Genomic DNA, 20,054 nt, shown 5'->3' on the forward strand with positions numbered 1-20,054 from the left:
ATTTGGCTTGCCAAACATTTTCTACAAAAAAAGTTTATAAACATTATATTAAATCACACCCTTCAGGGATAAATAACATTTAGCGCATGAACTTGACTTACTTTAAGTACAGGTACATTCAAATACAGATCAGACATTAGTGATAGCATGCGGCATTGAGTCTACAGTACAGTGCAAAAAAAATCTTTCCTGAGACTACTTCATAAGTACTTAGTATCCCTTAAACCTTTTTGATTTTGCTCATCAGAACTGCAAGTAAGCGCTTTCTTCTTTTGTCCACTCACTACAACAACACTTTAGAGTATGGAAGGAGTACCTGGACCATTATCTACAGATGCATTGTAATTCTTCACTGTATTGCGCAATTTGGTCATGGAAAGAATGAAACTGTTGCAAATCAATCAAGTCTTCAGCTGCATACAAGAAAATTGAATGCTTCATTTTTTTTCTCCATACACAACCAGACAGTGTGACTGTGTGAGTATTCACCAGTGCTGATGGGGGGGGGGCCTTATATACAAGGACACAATGTGCATTTCTGATCTGTCGCAGTGTTTCTTCTTCACCATCCCGAGTAGATCAGTCAAGAAAGAGGATTTGTGATAGCATGGGGTGGATCAGACAAGCAGACTTCGCTTTGGACACACAAATAAAAGTCAAGTGCAAGGGGAAAAAAAAAAAAATACAGAGTTTGATTTTTTTTTTTGTTTCTTTTGCTTCCTCGGTAGGGGGGGCAGGTGCCGTGCCATCAGCCAGGGAATGGGCATGCGGTGGCGGGGTCTGGAGAGTGTGGGCTAGACAGTGCGCGTCTCCACCTCGATTTTCTCCTCCGTCTGGGAGGTGTCCGTCTCCTGGTGGCCCACGCTGGAACGCATGGTCACCACAGGGCCCCCGCCGTGAATGGAATGGAGGAAGTTCCACGTCTCCTCGGAGATCTGACCGGAGTCAGCGCCTGTCCCGGGGAGAGGGGGGGACACGTAAAGCTTCATAACACGGTTCTCTTTTTAAAAACAAATTTTCATCAAACTTTAGCTGATTAACTTTAAATTAAACTTTATTTTAGAGGAAATATGCACTTTTTTCAAAATGCAAATTCTTTTCTTTTTAAACAGGTTGACATTTTTGCATAACATCTTTTGTAACAGCATATAAAACAGGTAGCCAGGTGTGGACAATCTGACATGTCTAACCATTAAACCCACATGAAAGGAATTATCCTGTTTACCTTTTTTATTTAAAATGACATCATAGATATCGCCTTGCGATGCTTACCTTGTTTGAGTGTGATGTGGCCATTCTTGTTCACTGCAATTTTAGAGTTGTCAATTGGCCCTGGAGGTTCTATGAGGAAGAATAAGAAATGCCAGTTATTCGAAGTTCGAAGCTAACCATGACATACTTATATTACTAACTGTGGAGTGAACACAGTCCAGATGGCTGTAGCTCCATTTTTTAAACGATGGAATAGAAATGAATGGAAATTCAGTCCTAAACACACCGTGATAATGAACCACCTAATTATACAGACTTTAGTTACACAGAAGAACATTAAACACACATCATGTAATGAGGATAGGCTCACTCCAGGTCCATAGTGCAGGACGTGACTCACCGCTGTCTTTGCCTTTGACAAAACTCTCCCACTCTCTGAACCACTGCATGCTGATGCAGTAAATGACCACAGCAGACTTCTCCTCCTGGAATGCCTTATTCAGCTACGCAGACGACGGAGAAAAAGGGGGGGGGGGGGATAAGATGTCAGATGTACACCAGGATCCAAGTGAGGCAGAACAAAGGCTTTGAAAATAGATCTTCTCCTTCGGTCCACTTTGACTCGATAATACAAAGATCAATCAACACGAGGGGGAGTGCATTAATCCCTCCTCATCCTCTCCTCTGGCCCATTACCTCGTCCCCGCTCCCTCAGAGCAGGAAACTGTAGCTGAAATCAAGTACATTTGCTTTCATGAATTAATGAAGACAGGGGAGTTGTGGGACTAAGACTAGTAACCTCCCTCATAGGACCATCCTTCTCAAGTCCAAATATCCTCCAAATCCCCAAAATGCTCTCATATTTCATATATGCACTTCATAATCCTGCACTGTAGGAAATGTGCAAAATGCCCTACCCGGACAAACATGTCCAGCTCAGTCTTGCGTCTCTTCTCCAGCTTCTCGATCTCCATCTGACAAGTGTGGCAGACGTACAAGTGGTTGACAGCAGGCCCTCCTCCATACCTGTGTGTGGTTAAAAAGAGGGACCTTAAGCACCATTTCAAACAGGATGGCCTGTACCGCACCAACGTACTCCCAACACACAAGACAACACGGAGAGGCAAACAAGCTCCCACCTGCTATAGAGATGGTCCCAGACGTTTTGGGGCAGCATCACCACCAGGTCGTCTATGTAAGAGGCCTTGTGTGGCGGCACGCCTACATAGGTTTAGGAGGGAAAATACACTTGTAAAAAAAATCAGACAAAAATCACAACAAAACACACACCTTGACATTCTGGGGACATAGACCTAACATATTCATTGTTGTTTTCAAACTGTGTGTGTGTTGTAATGTTTTTTGGGGCCTGTATGCTTGATAAACTGAGATACAACCATGCAGTACCTAAATAATCACCATCAACACTGTTGTATGGCAATAATTAAGTATCTGTATCAGCAACACCTTTCAGAAAGTTTCTTCTATTTATACTTTGTCTAAAGGCAGCCAGGCGCTCCCTGCTGTCTTGGTAAAGAGACAGTTGAGGGGAAACGTGACCTTACCGCCATGAGTGCAAAGGAAGTCATTGTTGGAGATGGGTCCTGGCTCGGCAAACGTGCGGAACTTGTTGAGCCATTGGCGCGACACGTAGAACTGCAGGAGGCTAGGCTCCATCATGTTGACCAGGCTGTTGACCCGCCGCCGCTCCTTCAGGGCCTCCTCGTTACTCTTCCTGCGCGGATGGACAAAGGAAAAAGTTGTTTACATTGTGATGGCTGCGGAAGAAACATGCACAAGACTCTGAGGTTGTGTACACAAACACACCTGTGTTAAATTTAAAGGCATTTGGCAATGCAAACAAGTGCACTTACTGTACCCTTAAAAGAAAGAACCGTGCACCATTTACCACAGACACAGATACAGCAACAGCTTAATTTAACTTTGGAAACAGCCTAAACATCATCCCACACCATCACTGTCGACAAATCCTTTAGCTGCTCTTTAAAACTGCTGAAGAACAGACACTACGGCAGGAGCAAAGCAAGAGGAACACACCCACACACATCACACTACCCACTTCAACTCTCCTCTACAATAACATCAAGCATTCAAACGCCCATCCGCCCACCATCCCAACTCTTCGCTTTTCCCAGACCACAGGCTGCACTGCGTCCAGCCTTAACAACCTAGCAGTCCAGATCATTAATCACTCCTCTCGAAACCGGCCTGGCGTTACCGAGATGACAGGGCTCAAAGCCATAAAGATGAAGAGTTATGGTCCCATACAGCTACAAGCTTCGGCAAAAGACCAGGTAGAGCAAAATGTCTGCACAGCACAACGTTTTTACAGCTTCTAGCAATGTGAAACGTTCATGTAAACTACTGATTTGTGAACAGGTGCTCAGCTCACTGGAACCTGGGTCATATTTTTTTTTTTTTACTTTTCTGAAAAAATACGTACAATAACTCAATGATATCCTGGATTGACATGGAATACACAGCACATGGTAAAAGGGAGTCTTACTTGTAGAATAACACATAGGCCTCCGCATTTTGGACGCAAGATTCCGAGACTTCTGTGACGCTTTGGTCGTCAAACTCATACCACAGGTTGTTGACGTCGTTCCGACAGTAGGCAATGTAATGGCCACCTACAAAAAGCGAGACGTCACAATTACACACCCCATCAGCTCCAGCAAACACTTGCCAAAGGACGTGCTTAATCCATGACTATAACTAGTCCATCTGATTCCGAACATTCCAGATTCTAATTCCAGACATTACATCTTTACACAACAAATCACGATGGGACAAACTTCATCAGTTCCATCTGATGTTGAGGCCTGCGGACTTACTGCTGGCGGTGCCGTGGTGGCAGATGACGGACAGCAGGTCATAGCTGCTGGTCTGGGCGGAGCCGTCTTTGGCCAGGAAGGGCTGCAGGTCCAGGCCCTCCAGTGGAAAGGAGACGTGGGTGGAGATCTTGGTGGAAAACATCAGCTCGTGCCTGAAGCGCTTCAGGTGAATACACAGGATCTGCAGGGGGACAGGGAATACAAGGCGACAAAAGAGGATAGATATTGTTTCACTGGAATTTCCCATCTATTAACTGAGGTTTATAAATTGATTTTGCTAAATTTCTTCTATTTTGAGGTTAATACACAGGGACGGGTTATATGTGGGAATATATTATGCAAGGACTGATTCTGATTTACTGGGCAGTCGAGCCCCTTGTGAGCACTCAAACCTGTCTGAAATGTCACCAAACTCTAGCCTTAGATCCTAATAATCATATTATATTAAAAGTGTTCTGATCAGATTCTGCTCCTCCATATGAATGTGACCGAAATCTGGCTTATTATTTCCTGAGCCATCTGGTCCTCTTACCTCTGGCAGATTCTGCACTTTGCAGAACTTGACCCCATTCCTCAACCTGAGGATGGAACAGAAACATAGATTTTCCTCTTGGTTAATAAATGACCACACACAGGAACGTCCTTCACCTTTGATCTATACACATACAATTTTACATTGGTATGTGCATACTTACTTTTTGCATTTTTCACAGCTATACATATTGTCTCCTGTGGGGGCGCACACACACACACACACACACACACACACACACACACACACACACACACACACACACACACACACACACACACAATTAATTGAGATACAGTATAATTATGCAGATTAGACACAACAGAAACAATGATGAAGCTTTTGTAAAATAGATTAGAATTGTATTAGAAATCCTTACCCTTCAGTTCATCTCTGGCAAAGAAGGCAGCCAGGCAGTCTTGTAGTGTCACTACAGGTCCCCAGAACCAACTGGCAGAAAGTGGAAATAGCCATTAGACATGTGTAAACAGCACCCCTTACAGTAGAGTGTATGTGCACTTTATTTCAGCGAACTATGCAGAGCACGTTGAAGTGGAAGTATACCTACAAGGATATGATATGATATTTTTTGCTAATAGCCAAGATGCTACTCCTGCGGCAGATCAACAGGAATCTCATTTGCGCTATGCGCATCTCATTTCACGGGTTCAAAGATTTCTGCTTATAGCACAGAGCCCCCTCACCACGCAACCCACTAGTTTGGCTGATTCTCAGCATCTGATTTACATGACATTATCTGACAGCTATGTTTTCTTCAATGCTACTGCACATGGTTATGCAATGCAATGCCCTACATGAAAAATACATATACCTACGCCTTGCCATTAAGCAGTGTATATATAGTATAAGGTATAGTAAACCTTTAGAATGTAGTCCCATGTAGTCATGCTAGACAAACTATTCCAACTTGCCATTCAATGAATAAAAGAAAATCTCTTTCTCCTAAAACTAGCAACATTTGGAAGAGCTAAACTTTGCCTTCATCCAACTTTCTCCACCAACAGACAGCAAATAAGTGCCTTTTTTCCTAAGACGTGGCTGAATCCGGGCCTCCAAGACCAGGGCCACACCGAGCAGAGCCCCACCTCTTGATGTACTCCATGACGAAGGCGATCCAGCCCTGCGGGGCGTAGGCCTCACCACAGGAGCCCACCTTCACCAGCGCCGTCTGGTGAGAGGACGAGTGCAGCTTGGCCAGGTCCTCCTTCCCCGGGATGGGCAGCGAGATGTCCTGGAAGTTCTCCAAGGTGACGGACACCTGAGGTAGAGCGAGACAGGAGTGGGTGGGGGATGATGGGACAGAGACAATATTCCCAAGGGGCTTCCATATTAACAAGAAGTGGGTCATGCGTCAAAAGCTGCTTTCCAGTGGATGAGTAATACACAGCTCCCCATCTGGACACGTGCCCTCCAGCTGTACACAACGCTAATGCTAATTACAGGGCCAATGCAGCAAGGCTAAAGTAGCGATCACTCAGCCTGACAGAGCAATGACAACGTGCTCCCATATTTACATTTGTTACAGCAGCAGCCTACAGAGCAGAGCAAAGACCTGAAAGCCCTGGCTGAAAAAGCTTGGTGTATTGCCTCAAAATATATATATACACATTTGTGGTCAGGCAGAGTGACTAACACACACAGAACACTCACCCTGTCACAGGTCAGACATTGGACCGAGCTGACGATAGTACCGTCAAAGACGTCCGAGATCACACTGCGGTACTTCCGCTGACGTTTACTCTTGGTCGGCGCAAACATGTTCACTGCAGGGAGAGGATTTCACACACAGAAAGACCAATGAGCACGGGCACGCTGATGCGCAGCGAAAATGTCAACAAGAGAGAGGAAACATTTTTGAGAGCAAAGAACTAAGGAACACTGGACAGCAGTTGGGGCTCGGTGCTGCGGTCACCTTTCTTGTGAGCGGTGGCGAGGCTGGGCCACATGGCGGCTGATTTGGGGGGGCTGCTGGAGACCTTGGGGAGCATGGGGTCAGTGAGAGTGGGGCTCTGCAGCCGGGGGACGACGTGGCTGCTGCTGCTGCTACTGACCTGCGACTCAGGACAGGGGTCTGAAACACACAGCAGCGAGAGAAGCCTTAAGCAGCTGGCACAGCCACAGTGGAAAAATCCCAGCAGCTCACTCAGTATCCAATATCAGCACAGAAAGATAAGAAGCCCAAACTAAGGGCCACAGCCAAATGACGTTTCTGAGAGCGAAACATAACCATCCCTGTTTTTTTTTTTTTCAATCATAAATAATTGACTGGCATTTTCCACAGAGAATGTGCCATTATTTAACAGCCTTTGCAATGCCAACAAATTGGACACACAGACATTGAGAAGGACAAAACCTGAAAGAGCCAAAAGCACATAGCACAGCACACAGCTAACTGACAGACCAATAACAAACCGCAAAGCCTTTGGGTGTGTGTGCAGTGAGGTGACCGTGGTTGTCCGTGGTACCTGTGTTGCGGCTCTTGATGGCCCCCTGGCTGCTGATGATGGGCGTGGGTTCGCTGGCCGTGTCCACGTCCTTGTCCAGGTCGGTGTGGGAGCCGGCGCGGTAAAGGTCGTTGATCAGATTCTTCTCCTTCTGCCACTGCCGGTTGGCCTGTGCCTCGTCCGGGATCAGCAGCTCCGCCTCGTTGGACTCGCCAGCCGAGCCGTGAGCTTCGACCCCGCCGCCCGTGCCCATGCCAGTGACCGGTTCTCCTGCCGCATCGCTGTCGGCGCGCTCGCTGCTGCCGCATGACTCGCAGGACTGGAAGTCGTTGTCGGACTGGCTGCGGCTGTCACTGCAGTCCTCCGCCATGCCCTCCTCCATCGCCACCACCGAGCCGTTCTGGTCTTCCGGCTCCAGGATGGCCTCCTTAAGCTCCTCATGCAGCTGGTCCATCAAGCAGCGCAGGAACTCCTGGGAGTCCTGTACCGGGGAGCGTGTACACACACACACACACACACACAATCACTATAAAGGCAGTGAATGGACCATTTATTTATTTTTGTCTAGTTTAGTCTCCTCTTGGGACTCACAGATGCAGCAGTGGATCACCAAGTGAAATATGCTGAAATACCTTCTCACTGTTACACTTGTAAGGTTACATCAGAGAACAGAGGGATGTTGTACCAAGGGGACATCAGTAAAATAGTAGATGGCCTGACAGATACATCATCATATTTTCTTCACTGGCATGGCCTTATTTAAACAAGTCACCCTTACAGATGTGATGCAATGATGTGAAAGAAGTCCTCTCAAAGAGCACCGACCTCCAGAGTCCTGTTCTTGTCTCAGCACACTAGAACTGTGCACTGCACAACAAGATGGGGAGGGCATCCATCCTTAAAGGGACAGCCCAGACAAAAGACCCCACTGTTGATGGCCAGTGGCTCGGCCCTGACACTGTCTTCCCCTTCCCTAGGTGATGGATGGGAGTCCAGGCCCTCTGAGTGACATTACTGGCAGTGCCCCCCCCCCCCCCCCATAACCATCAACATGCTAAATGTCCACTCGCCTTAGGCATTACTGATAAATATTCACCAGTGGCCACCACTGTGAAAACTCTGAGCAGGCAGCACGGTGGCCAGCTTTAAAGCATGCGGCAACACGCAGCACTCAGCCAAATGGCCCTGGCAGACAGATGGGCAGGCTCCGTACTGCTGGGAACGGAGGGACAAGCTCTCCAAATAGAAGCGCAGAAGGTTTCCTTTTCCTCAACAAAGTACGCAAGGAACAATTCTCTCTCTCTCTCTCTCTGTGTGTGTTTGTCTCCATGATGCATATGAGAAGTTTCCTCATTTAGAAGGGCTACGGTAGAATAAATTAGATTGCTGGAACACAGGAAGGGGTGGTGGTGATGTGCTGTGTGGAGGAGTGGTACACTACGGTGTGGTTGAATGCAACCTTTCTGAGGGCATCAGCCAAGCCTTTGGGTGCAGGCCACACTGTGTGAGGATTCATTAAAGGCCATCAAAGTCACGGAGGCAGCTCAAGCACTGATCTTGCTCTAGGGACTGGTTTCTACAGCAACTGAACAGGTGCGGCAACAACCACATTATGGCAATTACTTCCAAAGCACCATTACTTTCTAAAACCCACTTAGCGAAAGGGAAAGAGAGATGTGATTGTGATCATAAATGTTCAGTTAGGGCTCTTTATTTTGGAATGAAGAATACATTATCATACAAGAATTATAAAACATCACATGCAAAGAATCTATGCTCTGACAAATGAACTGACTGCATTTTGTTTGAGGGAAAAAAAGAACAAACCTGTTGCGAGTATCCTCTGAACATAGGGTTGATTGACTTGATTCCCTGGAACAGATTTGTGGGCACAACATAGGAAGGCCTGCAGAGGAAAAACAACGTCTCCATTACAGAGGCTCCCTGCATGTGTGAAAACTGAGCAACACTCAATCACTGATAATGAAACAGAGGCTTTTAAGCACACACCTGCTTTTGTGCCAGAGGTCTAGGACCAGCTTCTGGTAGCTCTTGCAGAGTGCTGGCTTCTTGTCGGTTCTCACAAGGCCACCACAGTCCAGGAAGAACTGGGTCAGAGGAGGACTGTGCCAGAGGAAAGAGGAGGTGTTACATATTAAATGCAAAGGTCTTCAGTACCGAAGCAAGAATAGTCAATTTAGCTTTCCTTCATTTTGGCAGTGTGTAAGTAGGTAAATAAATAAATGTGTGAAAAAAAGAGAAAGAAAAAAATATTCCAGTTTGCTATGCACCTGCCTCTGCAGTGAGTTTCCCCCTCATTACTCAATCAAGTTCTGTCAATCAAGTCCTCCATCAGCATTGCACATTTTGCCCCACTTTACTTCAGAGCCATTTCACACTCCACTCCGGTTTGACCATATCTCTCCGACTCCGCATTCCCCAGCCCATCTTCCTTGATGCCTCACATCTGCCCCCTCTGTGTGCACAGAGTGCTTCTGTGCATTAGGGGGAATATGTACTCAAATAGCTTACGGCCTTAGGTTACACGGGGGCAGCTGCCCGTTGCCTCAGGGGCATGAGTGTAATAAGACCTCCCCAGACAATGTCCCCCAAGCAGGCAAGTCCTCAAGACCCAATCGAACTGTGAAACTTAATGAAAGCCAAGACGGACTGAGCAGAATGAGTAAGTGACTGAGTGAGCGAGTGAGAGCAAGAGAGAGAGAGAGAGAGAGCAAGAGAGAGAGAGAGAGAGCAAGAGAGAGAGAGAGAGAGCAAGAGAGAGAGGAGACATATTTGATCTGAACACACCCAGAGGGCAGAACAAAAGGCCATCTCGACTGTCTTAAGTGGTGCACAGTACTGCAGCGATTTGCACAGGATCCCTCTCCAATAGCTAGACACAAAGTTCTTTTTTGCTAATTCAAAACCACACACCAACAGAAACCAACAGAAAACAAAACTCTCATCTCAAAACTTCTCCTGTAAGCGTTCTACGTTCTACCAGCAGAGATGATGAGCGCAGGTGATGTTTGGCACCAGTGAGTGCCAGTGCTGATCTGAGCTTGGCTGCTGGGTGGGAAACGAGCAGCTCTGTGTGATTCTCACCAGTTGGAAAGGGCCTGCAGCGCTGCATTCATGTAGCAGGTGTTCCCAATGTTTTTCAGCCCGGTCAAACCTGCGCAAGCGAGATAAGAGCAGCTTCACAAACATGGTCACCAGGCACATATATACAGGTCGCACAGATTATTTGAAGGCCTTTAAGGGTTGTTCACACCAGGAACAATAACTAACTATAACAATAACGATAAAAGGTTTCACGCTGACCAACGATAAGGAAAGTCTCTCCTTGTGTTGATGAATGAGATGGCTAAAATTTGATGGATTCTGATTGGCTCTCAGCCCTCTATCGTTGTCAAAATTGTGACAATGTAATCCCCGACGATATCGCTCTTCATGTTGTTATCGTTAATAGCTTATGTGTGGACGTTATCATTCATATTAGCTAGAACGATACTGTTTTGTCGTTACCGTTAGCTATCGTTCTTGGTGTGAATGGCCCTCTATTCTGTTGAACATACTGAAGGTATTTCCTTCCTATGAAAGACCCCTTATTGTATGAATTTATCAACATTATAAAGACATTATAATGTACATGAGTCATTATAAAACATAAAAAAGATAGCTATTCAGAACCTTAGGGTGTGCTTAGGAGAAAAATACTGTTGTACTGATTTAAAGTGCAGTGCAGACTTGGACTTTATTGACCTTAATCTTACTCTGCTGTGTATGTCAACATTGTGATGCTGTAACTCATTGAAATATGCTCGCCTGTCTCTCTAGCCTGGCCCCGCCCGCCTAGTATCTCCACTCATTTTCATTTCACTGAGATACTAGTCTGGCTCCTCTCAACGTGTTTACGTTTCCCTCAGCCACCAGGATGGAGGGCCAATCACCGACGAGAGGGGATGACGTTAGTTTCGAAATCAAAAGTGGCTGTGGTAAACGGTAGTAGCAACGCCTGCAAACATCAAAAAATTGCAGTCGGAGGAATGTGTAAATTTATACAGCAAAGGTAAATACATTGTTTCCTGACTGCCAATGCTGTTTATTATCAGTTTGTAAAGGTTAGGCGAAGTAGGAAGAAACATTAGAAATCCCTGATCAATGTAATTGAAATCATTGATCCAGCCCAACCAAAGTTAACGCAGTCTACACCCATTACGATGCTACAGTTGGAAACATTTCCTAAGTGTGAGTACCTAGACTCTTTTACAAAGTGAAACGAAGTAGTGCGTCTGGTGAAACCAGGCTAATGTCTCTCATGGCAACCCTTGTCTTTGGTCTGCTGGTTAGTGACACTGTTGTCCACTGATGACATGAGGAACTGTGCGGTTACCTCTGGCGCGGATGTCGTCCTCCTCCTCCGTCTCCATGTCCAGGTCTTCACAGGGCACAGCTGGCTGCACCCTCAGGGAGGTGGGGCTGCCTGGCACCCTGCTCTCCTGCAGAGGGCCATTGGAAGAGATCCATGAATCCATGGGTGGTACAAACAAGCCTACGCCCTCTTTCACCAGCTCACGAATAACTCTGATCACTCTACTTCCCCTTTTCTCTCCCTTCCGCTCCCCCTCATCTTACCATTCACACCATACTGTTACTTTTCACCCGGTCGTCATGCAAGGCCAACTTGCTATCTATAGCTCATCCTAAAGCATGACAAGAGACCCTTCCAAGAGCCTGGCAGAGGTGGAGGTCACCCAGCATGCCAGGGCTGACCACTCAAGACAGGCACAGTGATGTGGATGGAGGCTCGGTGGGTGGGCGGGTGGCTTACCTGGCTGGGTGTAGGGAGGGGAGAGAGGGGCTTGGTGCTGGGCATAGGGGAGCGCGGGCCCAGCTTGCGCTCCAGGAACACCTCCTTCCCACAGGCATAGCACCACACCCTCAGCGTGGTCAGGTTCACCGTCAGGTTGTGCCGCGTGTCCTACAGAGGACAGGGAGTGAGAGCCAGAGATCAATCCACTCAGCAAAATTTACTCATGGACACACACACACGGTCTCTGTACACATGTTGTGTGTTCTTGATAGCACAAAACCAACTCACGCTGATTTTAATGTCGTCATTATCAAGCTGGGGATACGTACAAAAGCGAATGACATAACAGTGCGTAACAAATCAGAGAAAGGGTGAAACAAAACACTGATATCCTTATCTGTCAGCTGAGGACACACACACACACACACACACACACACACACACACACACACACACACACACACACACACACACACACACACACACACACACACACACACACACACACACACACACACACACACACACACACACACACACACACACACACACACACACACACACACACACACACACACACACACACACACACACACACACACACACACACACACACACACACACACACACACACACACACACACACACACACACACACACACACACACACACACACACACACGAGAAAAGCATGTGCCCACACACAGCACATCATAAAAACTGGAGAAGAAAAACCAGCTGGGCAGGAACCCTCAGCTCTTCATCTGCTCCCCTGGTGCTTCACCTTCAATCTCCATCTTAGACCCCAAGAGAGCACAGAGTGTTCCTGGCTAATAACACGGGCCAAGCCCCCTGCACCAGAGAGCATATGGCAGTATGGAGTCTAGTCAGTATGGCCCCCTCGGCCCCAGCCCACCCCACTCTAACTAGCCTGGCACGGGACCGGAAGGAGACTAGCCCTTTTTTCTGAAACAATGACACAAAACTAGAATAGAACAATAGGGTCCAGTCAGTGCTACAGGAGCTACCTATATGCCAAAGCAGAGCATAACGTAAGCCTACATTCACTGTGGGGCAACTTTCTGTACATGGATGAAGGTTAGTCCTAAACTTAAAGCTTTTCTTCCCAAAGGCGAAAGGCTTCAATTTTCATTGAAGTTCTCTTTTAGTCCGAGACCTGATAAGAAAAACAGAAGTGGACACTGTCTGAATGTAGCTGCTGAGCCCCATCTGCACGGAGGCTACGAGGGTCTGCACAGGCGATCAGACAGACAGACAGACAGACAGGCCGCAGCTGGTCTGCACCAGAGTGGCCTGCATTATTCATGCGGTCAGATTAGCTTTCAGCAGGAGCTCGCACAAACACAGCAATGCCAAAGCCACTCCGCAGCCTCTCTGTTAGAGCCCCCCTAAAGACAATGGTCCAACAAAACTATTACACTATTGTTTTAGACACACCACATCAGAAATAATTATATCTGGAATTGAGCTGGAATGTGTTTAAACACGATAAGTCTTTCATCATAGCCCCTGCAGTGTAAGATCTGCTCACGCTAAGGAGTGAGGTCACACGGCATTGTTAGTCACTGCTCTTATAACACTATTGACTGTTGTTTTAGTTGTGAATTGGCTTGTGTAACCAAGATGTGGTGGGGGAAAAAAACTAAACTCCCGATCCTATTACAAGTGTTGCACATTATGCTTTAAGATATGGGCCTTACACCACTACTCCCAACTGTGGACTAATCCTGCCTGCCTCCCACTGGGAGAGAGGGAGAGAGAGAGTGAGCAAGAGAGAGTGAGAGAACGAGAGAGAGAAAGAGAGAGAGAGAGAGAGAAAGAGCTCTCGACTGAGCCTCATTCACATGCCTCACTCTCTTTCCCTCTGGCATCCTACTTTGATCGCTGTCACTACGCACTGCAGATTAGCCAATCACGGATGGAGGCACAGACTGGCCTCCGAGGGGGTAACAGCACTAATTAAGGCTGCCTGTTTCAGTTAAGGACCCGACTCACCCAAAAGCAAATAAAGGAAACGTTCATGACAATGTTGAGTTCTTATACAGCACCCTCAAGGCCCACAAACCTACCGAGCGTTCAGCAGCACACTAACAAGCAGACAAAACCACATCTAAACCCTTCCTGCTTGCATAGTGAGAAGCAGGTGAAACATCACAAGGCAGGTATGTACAATTCTCCCCCACCCAAGCATACAAATCAATTGCTGAAATTTTCCTATGGATGCTAACATTTATTCTGTCGATTTGAGTGAATTTATAGAAACCGGTCTTGCACTCAGAGATTCAGGGAGAAAGAGAGAGAGGGAGGGAGGGAGGGAGGGGGAGGGATATAGAGAAAATGTAGGTTATTATGTCTCCACAGACCTAGGCTGACTAAGGAGTGCAGCACCACCAAAGAGGCGGCATTACAGGGGGATTTGTGGAGGGGGGGGGACTCACTGATGAATACGGAACACTGATTAATAATGGATGATCCAATTGAGCCCCTACAACCACATTTTCAGACGCTGACTCTTACAAGTACTGCTTACCAGCTCGGTCTCAAAGGGAGAGAAATGCTAAGCAACGAGGAGCGCTGTGAAAATCTTTCATATACTTTGCCCTGGCTAATCTTTCAACAGACTGAAAATTACTGTTGTTTCAGTCAGCTGTACTTAGTCACATCACTCAAGGACATCTAATGAAATTACTTAAAGTTATTTCGGACTTAAAGTAAATAATCACAGGGGGCAAGTGCACTGTGGTTAAAAATAAATCCAGTGCCCTTTTGGTTCATTTTTAACCATGACAAGGAAAGACTATTGGCTTAATTATGTAAGAGCACAGTGCCTATGCGTAATAGCAAATGGGTGAAAGCTCACTGGACTGGCAATGCATGCCCACTCTTTTTTTTTTTACTGTGACTTCAGCCACATCAATTCTGTTCCATCTGGAGTTCAACAGATATGATGCACTAGAGTGAATGTACTGTATATTTCTGCTACCAAGACTGCATGATGCTCAGTGTATTTCACACATGCTACAAAAAGCTGACATCAGCACCAGTACTACTCCCTCTCCCCCCTATTTGTGCCATGGGGTGGGGTGGGGTGGGGTGGAGGGTGTACTGCAGCATGTGTGTGCATGCGCAGCTCAGCCCATCATTCACTCACCTGAGAGTGGACAGTGCTGTGGTCAGCGTGGGACTCTCCGCAACCCACATAGGCACAGCCATTCTGCAGACAGGAGAGAAAACACACGAACACACACACACACACACAGCCGTTTACGACGGGCAAACGACTCCATTACAGCAAAAACTGGCATGAGCCCACTCAGCAAAATGGTGGAAAAGGAAATGCATTGACTGGCCCGGTTCTCTCTAAGTGCCAAAGCAGCACTCATTAGTAAACCTGGAAGCAGTCAAGTACACAGTGTTCAGGACTGCATATAACACTGTAATGCCTTCTCGTCATGGGCCATTAAATCTTTAAATGAAACACTGCTGACAAACTTAATAATTCTGGAGGTGGTGGTGGTGCAACGCTACATTACGATGGCAGTTAAAGCAGTGAGGGAGAACTTGTCCAGTCCAGGGCCACTTACCTCTAAGCAAGCCCAGAGGTTTGGTCCACCAACTTTGCAGTCCTGGCACTGGCCCTGGGAACATGCAGGGAAGAGAGGGCAATGAACTGTGATGCACTGAACATGCTGACTGCAACACAGAGAATTCTATTACAACCCAACAGTCACAATCCTGCAGAACATCCCAAAACAAAGCATTTAAGATGGTGCTGCTATTGCATTTGGCCTCCACTGGCTTGCTGGAAGGGCAAAAATAGTTACTGCAGGTTCATGCCTTAGTGATAAAATGTCTGTTTCCTTTTTATATCCTTTCTTTCTGTTTTTATGGATATATCTATTATCACCAGGCTCTAGAGTGCTGAAGTACTTTCAAAAGAGGTTTGTGTAAATTGTGTCTCTGTTCCCCTCATGCCACTCAGACAGAGGGCAACTCCACCACAGGTGGCAGGCCTTCAGTGCCGGCCATCTCCGGCTTACCACCTCACTGAATGCCTGCAGATCAGTAAGATGTGGGGGGAGAGAGAGCTTGGGACAGGAAGAAGCTACCAAACAAATCACCTGACGTTTAATGTGTACAGACAGTTTAATCCAACAGATTATGTTGGTTACGCAAATTATAAATGGACAGGCAAGAATATTGAACAGTTGTAACATCAGAAGGAAGTTGGGATGACCGAAATGTAATGAAATCAAAAGAAAGGTGATTTGATGTGACTAAACCTGTATCCATTTAACAGAATCAATTTTACCCATACAAATCTGAAGTTAACCCACCCCCTCTTGCAGTTCAAAATTAACATTAAAAAGTTGGATGGAAACCTGGCTTGTGTATGCGTAACATTGGAAGGTCAAGAGGACCAAATCAATTTGTCAGCACAGGAAAATCCTTGGCCACTGACGGTGTCATTGTGCGGGCCATACTCACATGAGACTTCTGGATGAGCTCCTCTTTGGTGATCTCACCTACACACTCAAGGTGAGGACAGTCACTGCTCGACCCCACAGGCATCACTCACACACACTGCCAGATGGACGAAGGAAAGACATGGGACAGGGACAGGAACAAAAGAACAAAGAAAAAGACACAAGTCAGTTCTGTTGCTGTACAAATAACACTCTCTTTGATTTTTTGTGAATATGCCTGTCCTGATCATGACATTTTAGTTGATGATTAATTGCCATACAAACAATTAGAATTAACTATATAACTGTCTTCATCTTCCAGTATTATAGTATAAGCCTCATCATAGTATAATAATACACGTAGGCCTACAACTTATGAAGTAGAGTAAGTTATATATTTACACCTCACATTACACCAGCATTATGCAGAAAAGCATAAAGCTCAAAAATATCACTGTTTGGGGAATCTCATTAAAGCTGCATTAAAAGGAGGCTACAGTGTGCTGACTTAATATACTTTTTCATGTTGCTCCAGCACCTGCATTCCCTTGTGATACAGTTTTGACAATTCTTGAATTGTTCTAGTGCCAAACGGCTGATATCTATTGCCATTCTAATATAATAAAAGTGTGTTATATCAATAGGCCTACTGTTCAATTGTATACTGGCATGTAATGTGTAATTTTGTATGCAATATTGTAACAGTAGGCCTATATTCATAAGCAGTTTAGGCTATACTGCTTACTCAAAAGGATTTTTTAAAATATTTGTGAATATAATTATGAACCATTCTGAATGCATTTCTGAAAATATAAAAATTATGGTACAAATCCCAATACTACGCTCAAGACACTGATGCTTCATACTTCCCTGTATTTAGGGTTCAATATTATTTTATTCCAAAAAATATATATACACGTTTTAGGCAATGAATAGTGTTCTCTATAAAATTAACATATTCACACAACCTAGCAGTGTTATTCCAGTGAACATCTTGACCAGATGCCTCAGATATACCAAAAGAACCAGACAACACATCACATGTCAGGGGAAAAGCCCTGAGACTGGAGCTTCCTGTTAAAGCAAGTTCAAAACACTGCCCTAATCACAACCTGCTCACTCCAAGCTCTAACCTCTCGTATACAATCTCGTGGTTGGGTAACAACAAAGTCAAGGTCAAAGGTAGGCCTAGATTGCAGATAAGAGGCCGTGCCAAAAAATACAAAACAATACATTCACTCTCATATCTAGATCTACAGAATACTTCCAAACAAACAATCAAGCCAGCAAAATAAGGGGGGAAATCTTCAGATTCCTTTGGACATATAACACTAGTACTGCCAAACTACAACCGATAGCTGTGAGCTTCCTCTTTGGAACAAGACATGCTTTTTGCCTGTGCAATGCACAGAGTGACAGCCTACAAACTGCAGATATTTCTGTAGGTATTGTGCTAATAGTGAACCTACTATCAAGGCTAAGAATCATTTGTGCTTAGCGGGGATAGCCTATTCCACTCCTATAAAATGGGAGTGCGTATCAAACGTATATTTTTGGTGAAGAAGAAGAAGAAGAAGAAGAAGAAGAAGAGTAAAAGGAAGATTTGCTCCATCAATATAATGTATTACAGCAGTTTATGCTAGAACAATACTATGAAAGTCTTACATCTAACTTGTTGACTAAATAATGATAGCGCTAATGACTCACTCCAGTCATACTTGAGCATACAGATGACACTTTACACTAATCTACACATCTATAGCGAATTCAGTGAAGCTCTCAGGGCTACAGGTGGCATTAAACAAATCCTGTGGGGTTTGTGTACAAAGGGAAAAGGGTACAAATGCGTATAAACCAATTATGCTGACAATGGCAAATATTTTTGATGCCTGAACAGTGTTTCCCACAGAATTGAATTATATTTGTGGTGGTAGGTTTGCAGAATGAACTTAAATGCAACAGTTTTTAGCAAATTAGCGCAGCGTGGTTATGATGCTAACCAGATTTAAGCACAATTTAGTACAACCTGGAAAACCATTGTGTGGTGGTCAATGTTGATATTGTGGTGGGCCGCCACAAATAAGTCAATGTATGGGAAACACTGCTGAAATTCAAGTATAAATATCTTTCAAGCATCAGCCTACAGTAGCCCACATCCTCATATGACGTTAACGTTACCTTTGATTGAAGCTGGTGCTGATGCTCGTCTGACAGGTCAGCCTTAACGCTGATCGAAACATTAACGTTATCGATTAATAAAAAAAAGGGTACTTTGTAATTGACGTTACCGCAAATCAATGTTACTGTACAAACCATTCCACCACACGTAACGTTATACAAGGTGACACAGCAGACGTTGACGTTAAATATTTGACATGGGCGTGACAGCAACGTGGTGTTAGATTCAGTTATTTATAATAGAGATTAGACGATTATACGACCCAAATTATTTTACTCAAAGACTCATATATTAGAAACGTTACACCATCATTGGTGGTTAGCTAATGTTACAGATTCAAGTAAGCTAACGTTAGCTTATAACGTAGCCGTTACGATAATGCCGTAGTCAAGCTAGCTCTAACATGTTAATGCTAGCTAACTAGAAGACTGGACGAACCTATTTTACATTAGTTCAAACAAGACGCTTGTGAAGCTTCCGCAATCACCAGATGAACAAAGATGTTATGATGGAAAGACGATGTTTAGGTTAGGGTTACTCTTCATCACAGTGACACCATCGCTACATAGCGGATTGATGACATGCGAATTAGCTAAATTAGCTAGCGACCGAATGGGAAAGGTCTGCAAATGCCGTGCTCACCAGTGAAAGCTGACAAGATCATTTGACAGCCGGCCAACAAAATAGCTAGAAGGCTAACGTTAACCTATCCTAAAAACGTCACCGCTGCAAAGCCAGCATCATTACACAGTGAGCTTAACCTGGCTTCCAAGTTTTTCAGATTCAGATAATTGCATAATTTTTGACACAACTGGGATGTAGAAGCCACAGATAATGTGGCTGGAATAGCTCCAACTAACGTTAGCCAACCAGCTATCGCTAAGATAGATAACGTTAGCTAGTAGCGCTTGCTAGCAAACCTGTCCCCGCAGCAACAACCGCAGCAACCTTTTAAATCTTACCTCCCAGTTAAAGATAGGATTATTGGGATTAATCGTTCCAGATCGCTACGATATCGGTGTCTTCAAATATTCCGTTACATGCTTGAAATATGACCAGCTTCACCAGTTACATGAAATATTTCACTGATCGACGTAGAGCAGTGTAGGCTAATACAGAACTTCCAGGTTGATCCACCAACGTTTCGCTTAAATGACACTTGCAAGCAGCTCTTTCCGGTTCTGTAATGCTGAAGTGGATGGGAGAAACGATAGTGAAAAATGATACGGTGGCTTCTTTGGCTGTAGAGCTATGCCACTGCCATCTACCGGATGATTGGATGATAAACACAATGAACCTTTTCAAACCAATCCCAGCCCAAGCGCCTCCTATTGGAATAAGATAAAACTGCATGTCGTGTGTGCTTAGAACTATGAACTGGAATTATATTTTCATTGAAAATGTGATGACAATTTACCGAGACTACCATTTATTTTCTCTTAAAAGGCAATGTTTCCATCCCTTAGGATCTTCTCCGACATATTTCATGTCTGACTAAAAACATA

General features: G+C 45.2%; 1 protein-coding gene across 2 annotated transcripts; it reads right to left on the bottom strand.

Moving 5' to 3' along the window:
- Positions 1-363: 363 nt before the first annotated feature.
- On the bottom strand, positions 364-19,752 carry usp33 (ubiquitin specific peptidase 33). 2 transcript variants are annotated; one of them, XM_076295248.1, is made up of 24 exons: positions 19,512-19,752; positions 16,393-16,488; positions 15,489-15,542; positions 15,056-15,118; positions 11,902-12,051; positions 11,464-11,569; positions 10,173-10,242; positions 9,078-9,191; positions 8,895-8,973; positions 7,089-7,548; positions 6,536-6,694; positions 6,274-6,386; positions 5,709-5,881; positions 4,982-5,052; positions 4,766-4,799; positions 4,603-4,648; positions 4,071-4,251; positions 3,740-3,866; positions 2,778-2,947; positions 2,352-2,433; positions 2,130-2,238; positions 1,613-1,715; positions 1,273-1,341; positions 364-952 (listed from the first exon to the last, which is right to left on the bottom strand). In XM_076295248.1, exons 2-24 carry the CDS (start codon positions 16,474-16,476, stop codon positions 795-797), a joined length of 2,775 nt encoding a protein of 924 aa, XP_076151363.1. In that variant the 5' UTR covers positions 16,477-16,488; positions 19,512-19,752; the 3' UTR covers positions 364-794. The 2 variants fall into 2 exon arrangements, with proteins under 2 accessions (XP_076151363.1, XP_076151364.1); XM_076295249.1 differs by lacking the exons at positions 11,464-11,569; positions 11,902-12,051; positions 15,056-15,118; ... (1 more) ...; positions 16,393-16,488; positions 19,512-19,752 and adding an exon at positions 10,896-11,033.
- Positions 19,753-20,054: the final 302 nt, after the last annotated feature.

The sequence above is a fragment of the Alosa pseudoharengus genome, unplaced genomic scaffold, assembly GCF_046254945.1.
Source record: "Alosa pseudoharengus isolate Yale_2024_CS ecotype anadromous, Long Island Sound unplaced genomic scaffold, YU_APseudo_1.1 YU_APseudo_1.1_scf_2, whole genome shotgun sequence".
Lineage (NCBI taxonomy): Eukaryota > Metazoa > Chordata > Actinopteri > Clupeiformes > Clupeidae > Alosa > Alosa pseudoharengus.

What these genes read in the sequence shown, in the direction of transcription:
- usp33 (XM_076295248.1), bottom strand. Translation starts at nt 16,476, where the DNA reads ATGCCTGTGGGGTCGAGCAGTGACTGTCCTCACCTTGAGTGTGTAGGT. An exon ending in ACAGCACTGTCCACTCTCAG is followed by an intron (nt 12,052 to 15,055) that starts GTGAGTGAATGA and finishes TGTCCTCTGTAG; the next exon opens with GACACGCGGCACAACCTGAC. An exon ending in AAGTGCAGAATCTGCCAGAG is followed by an intron (nt 4,252 to 4,602) that starts GTAAGAGGACCA and finishes GTCCCCCTGCAG; the next exon opens with ATCCTGTGTATTCACCTGAA.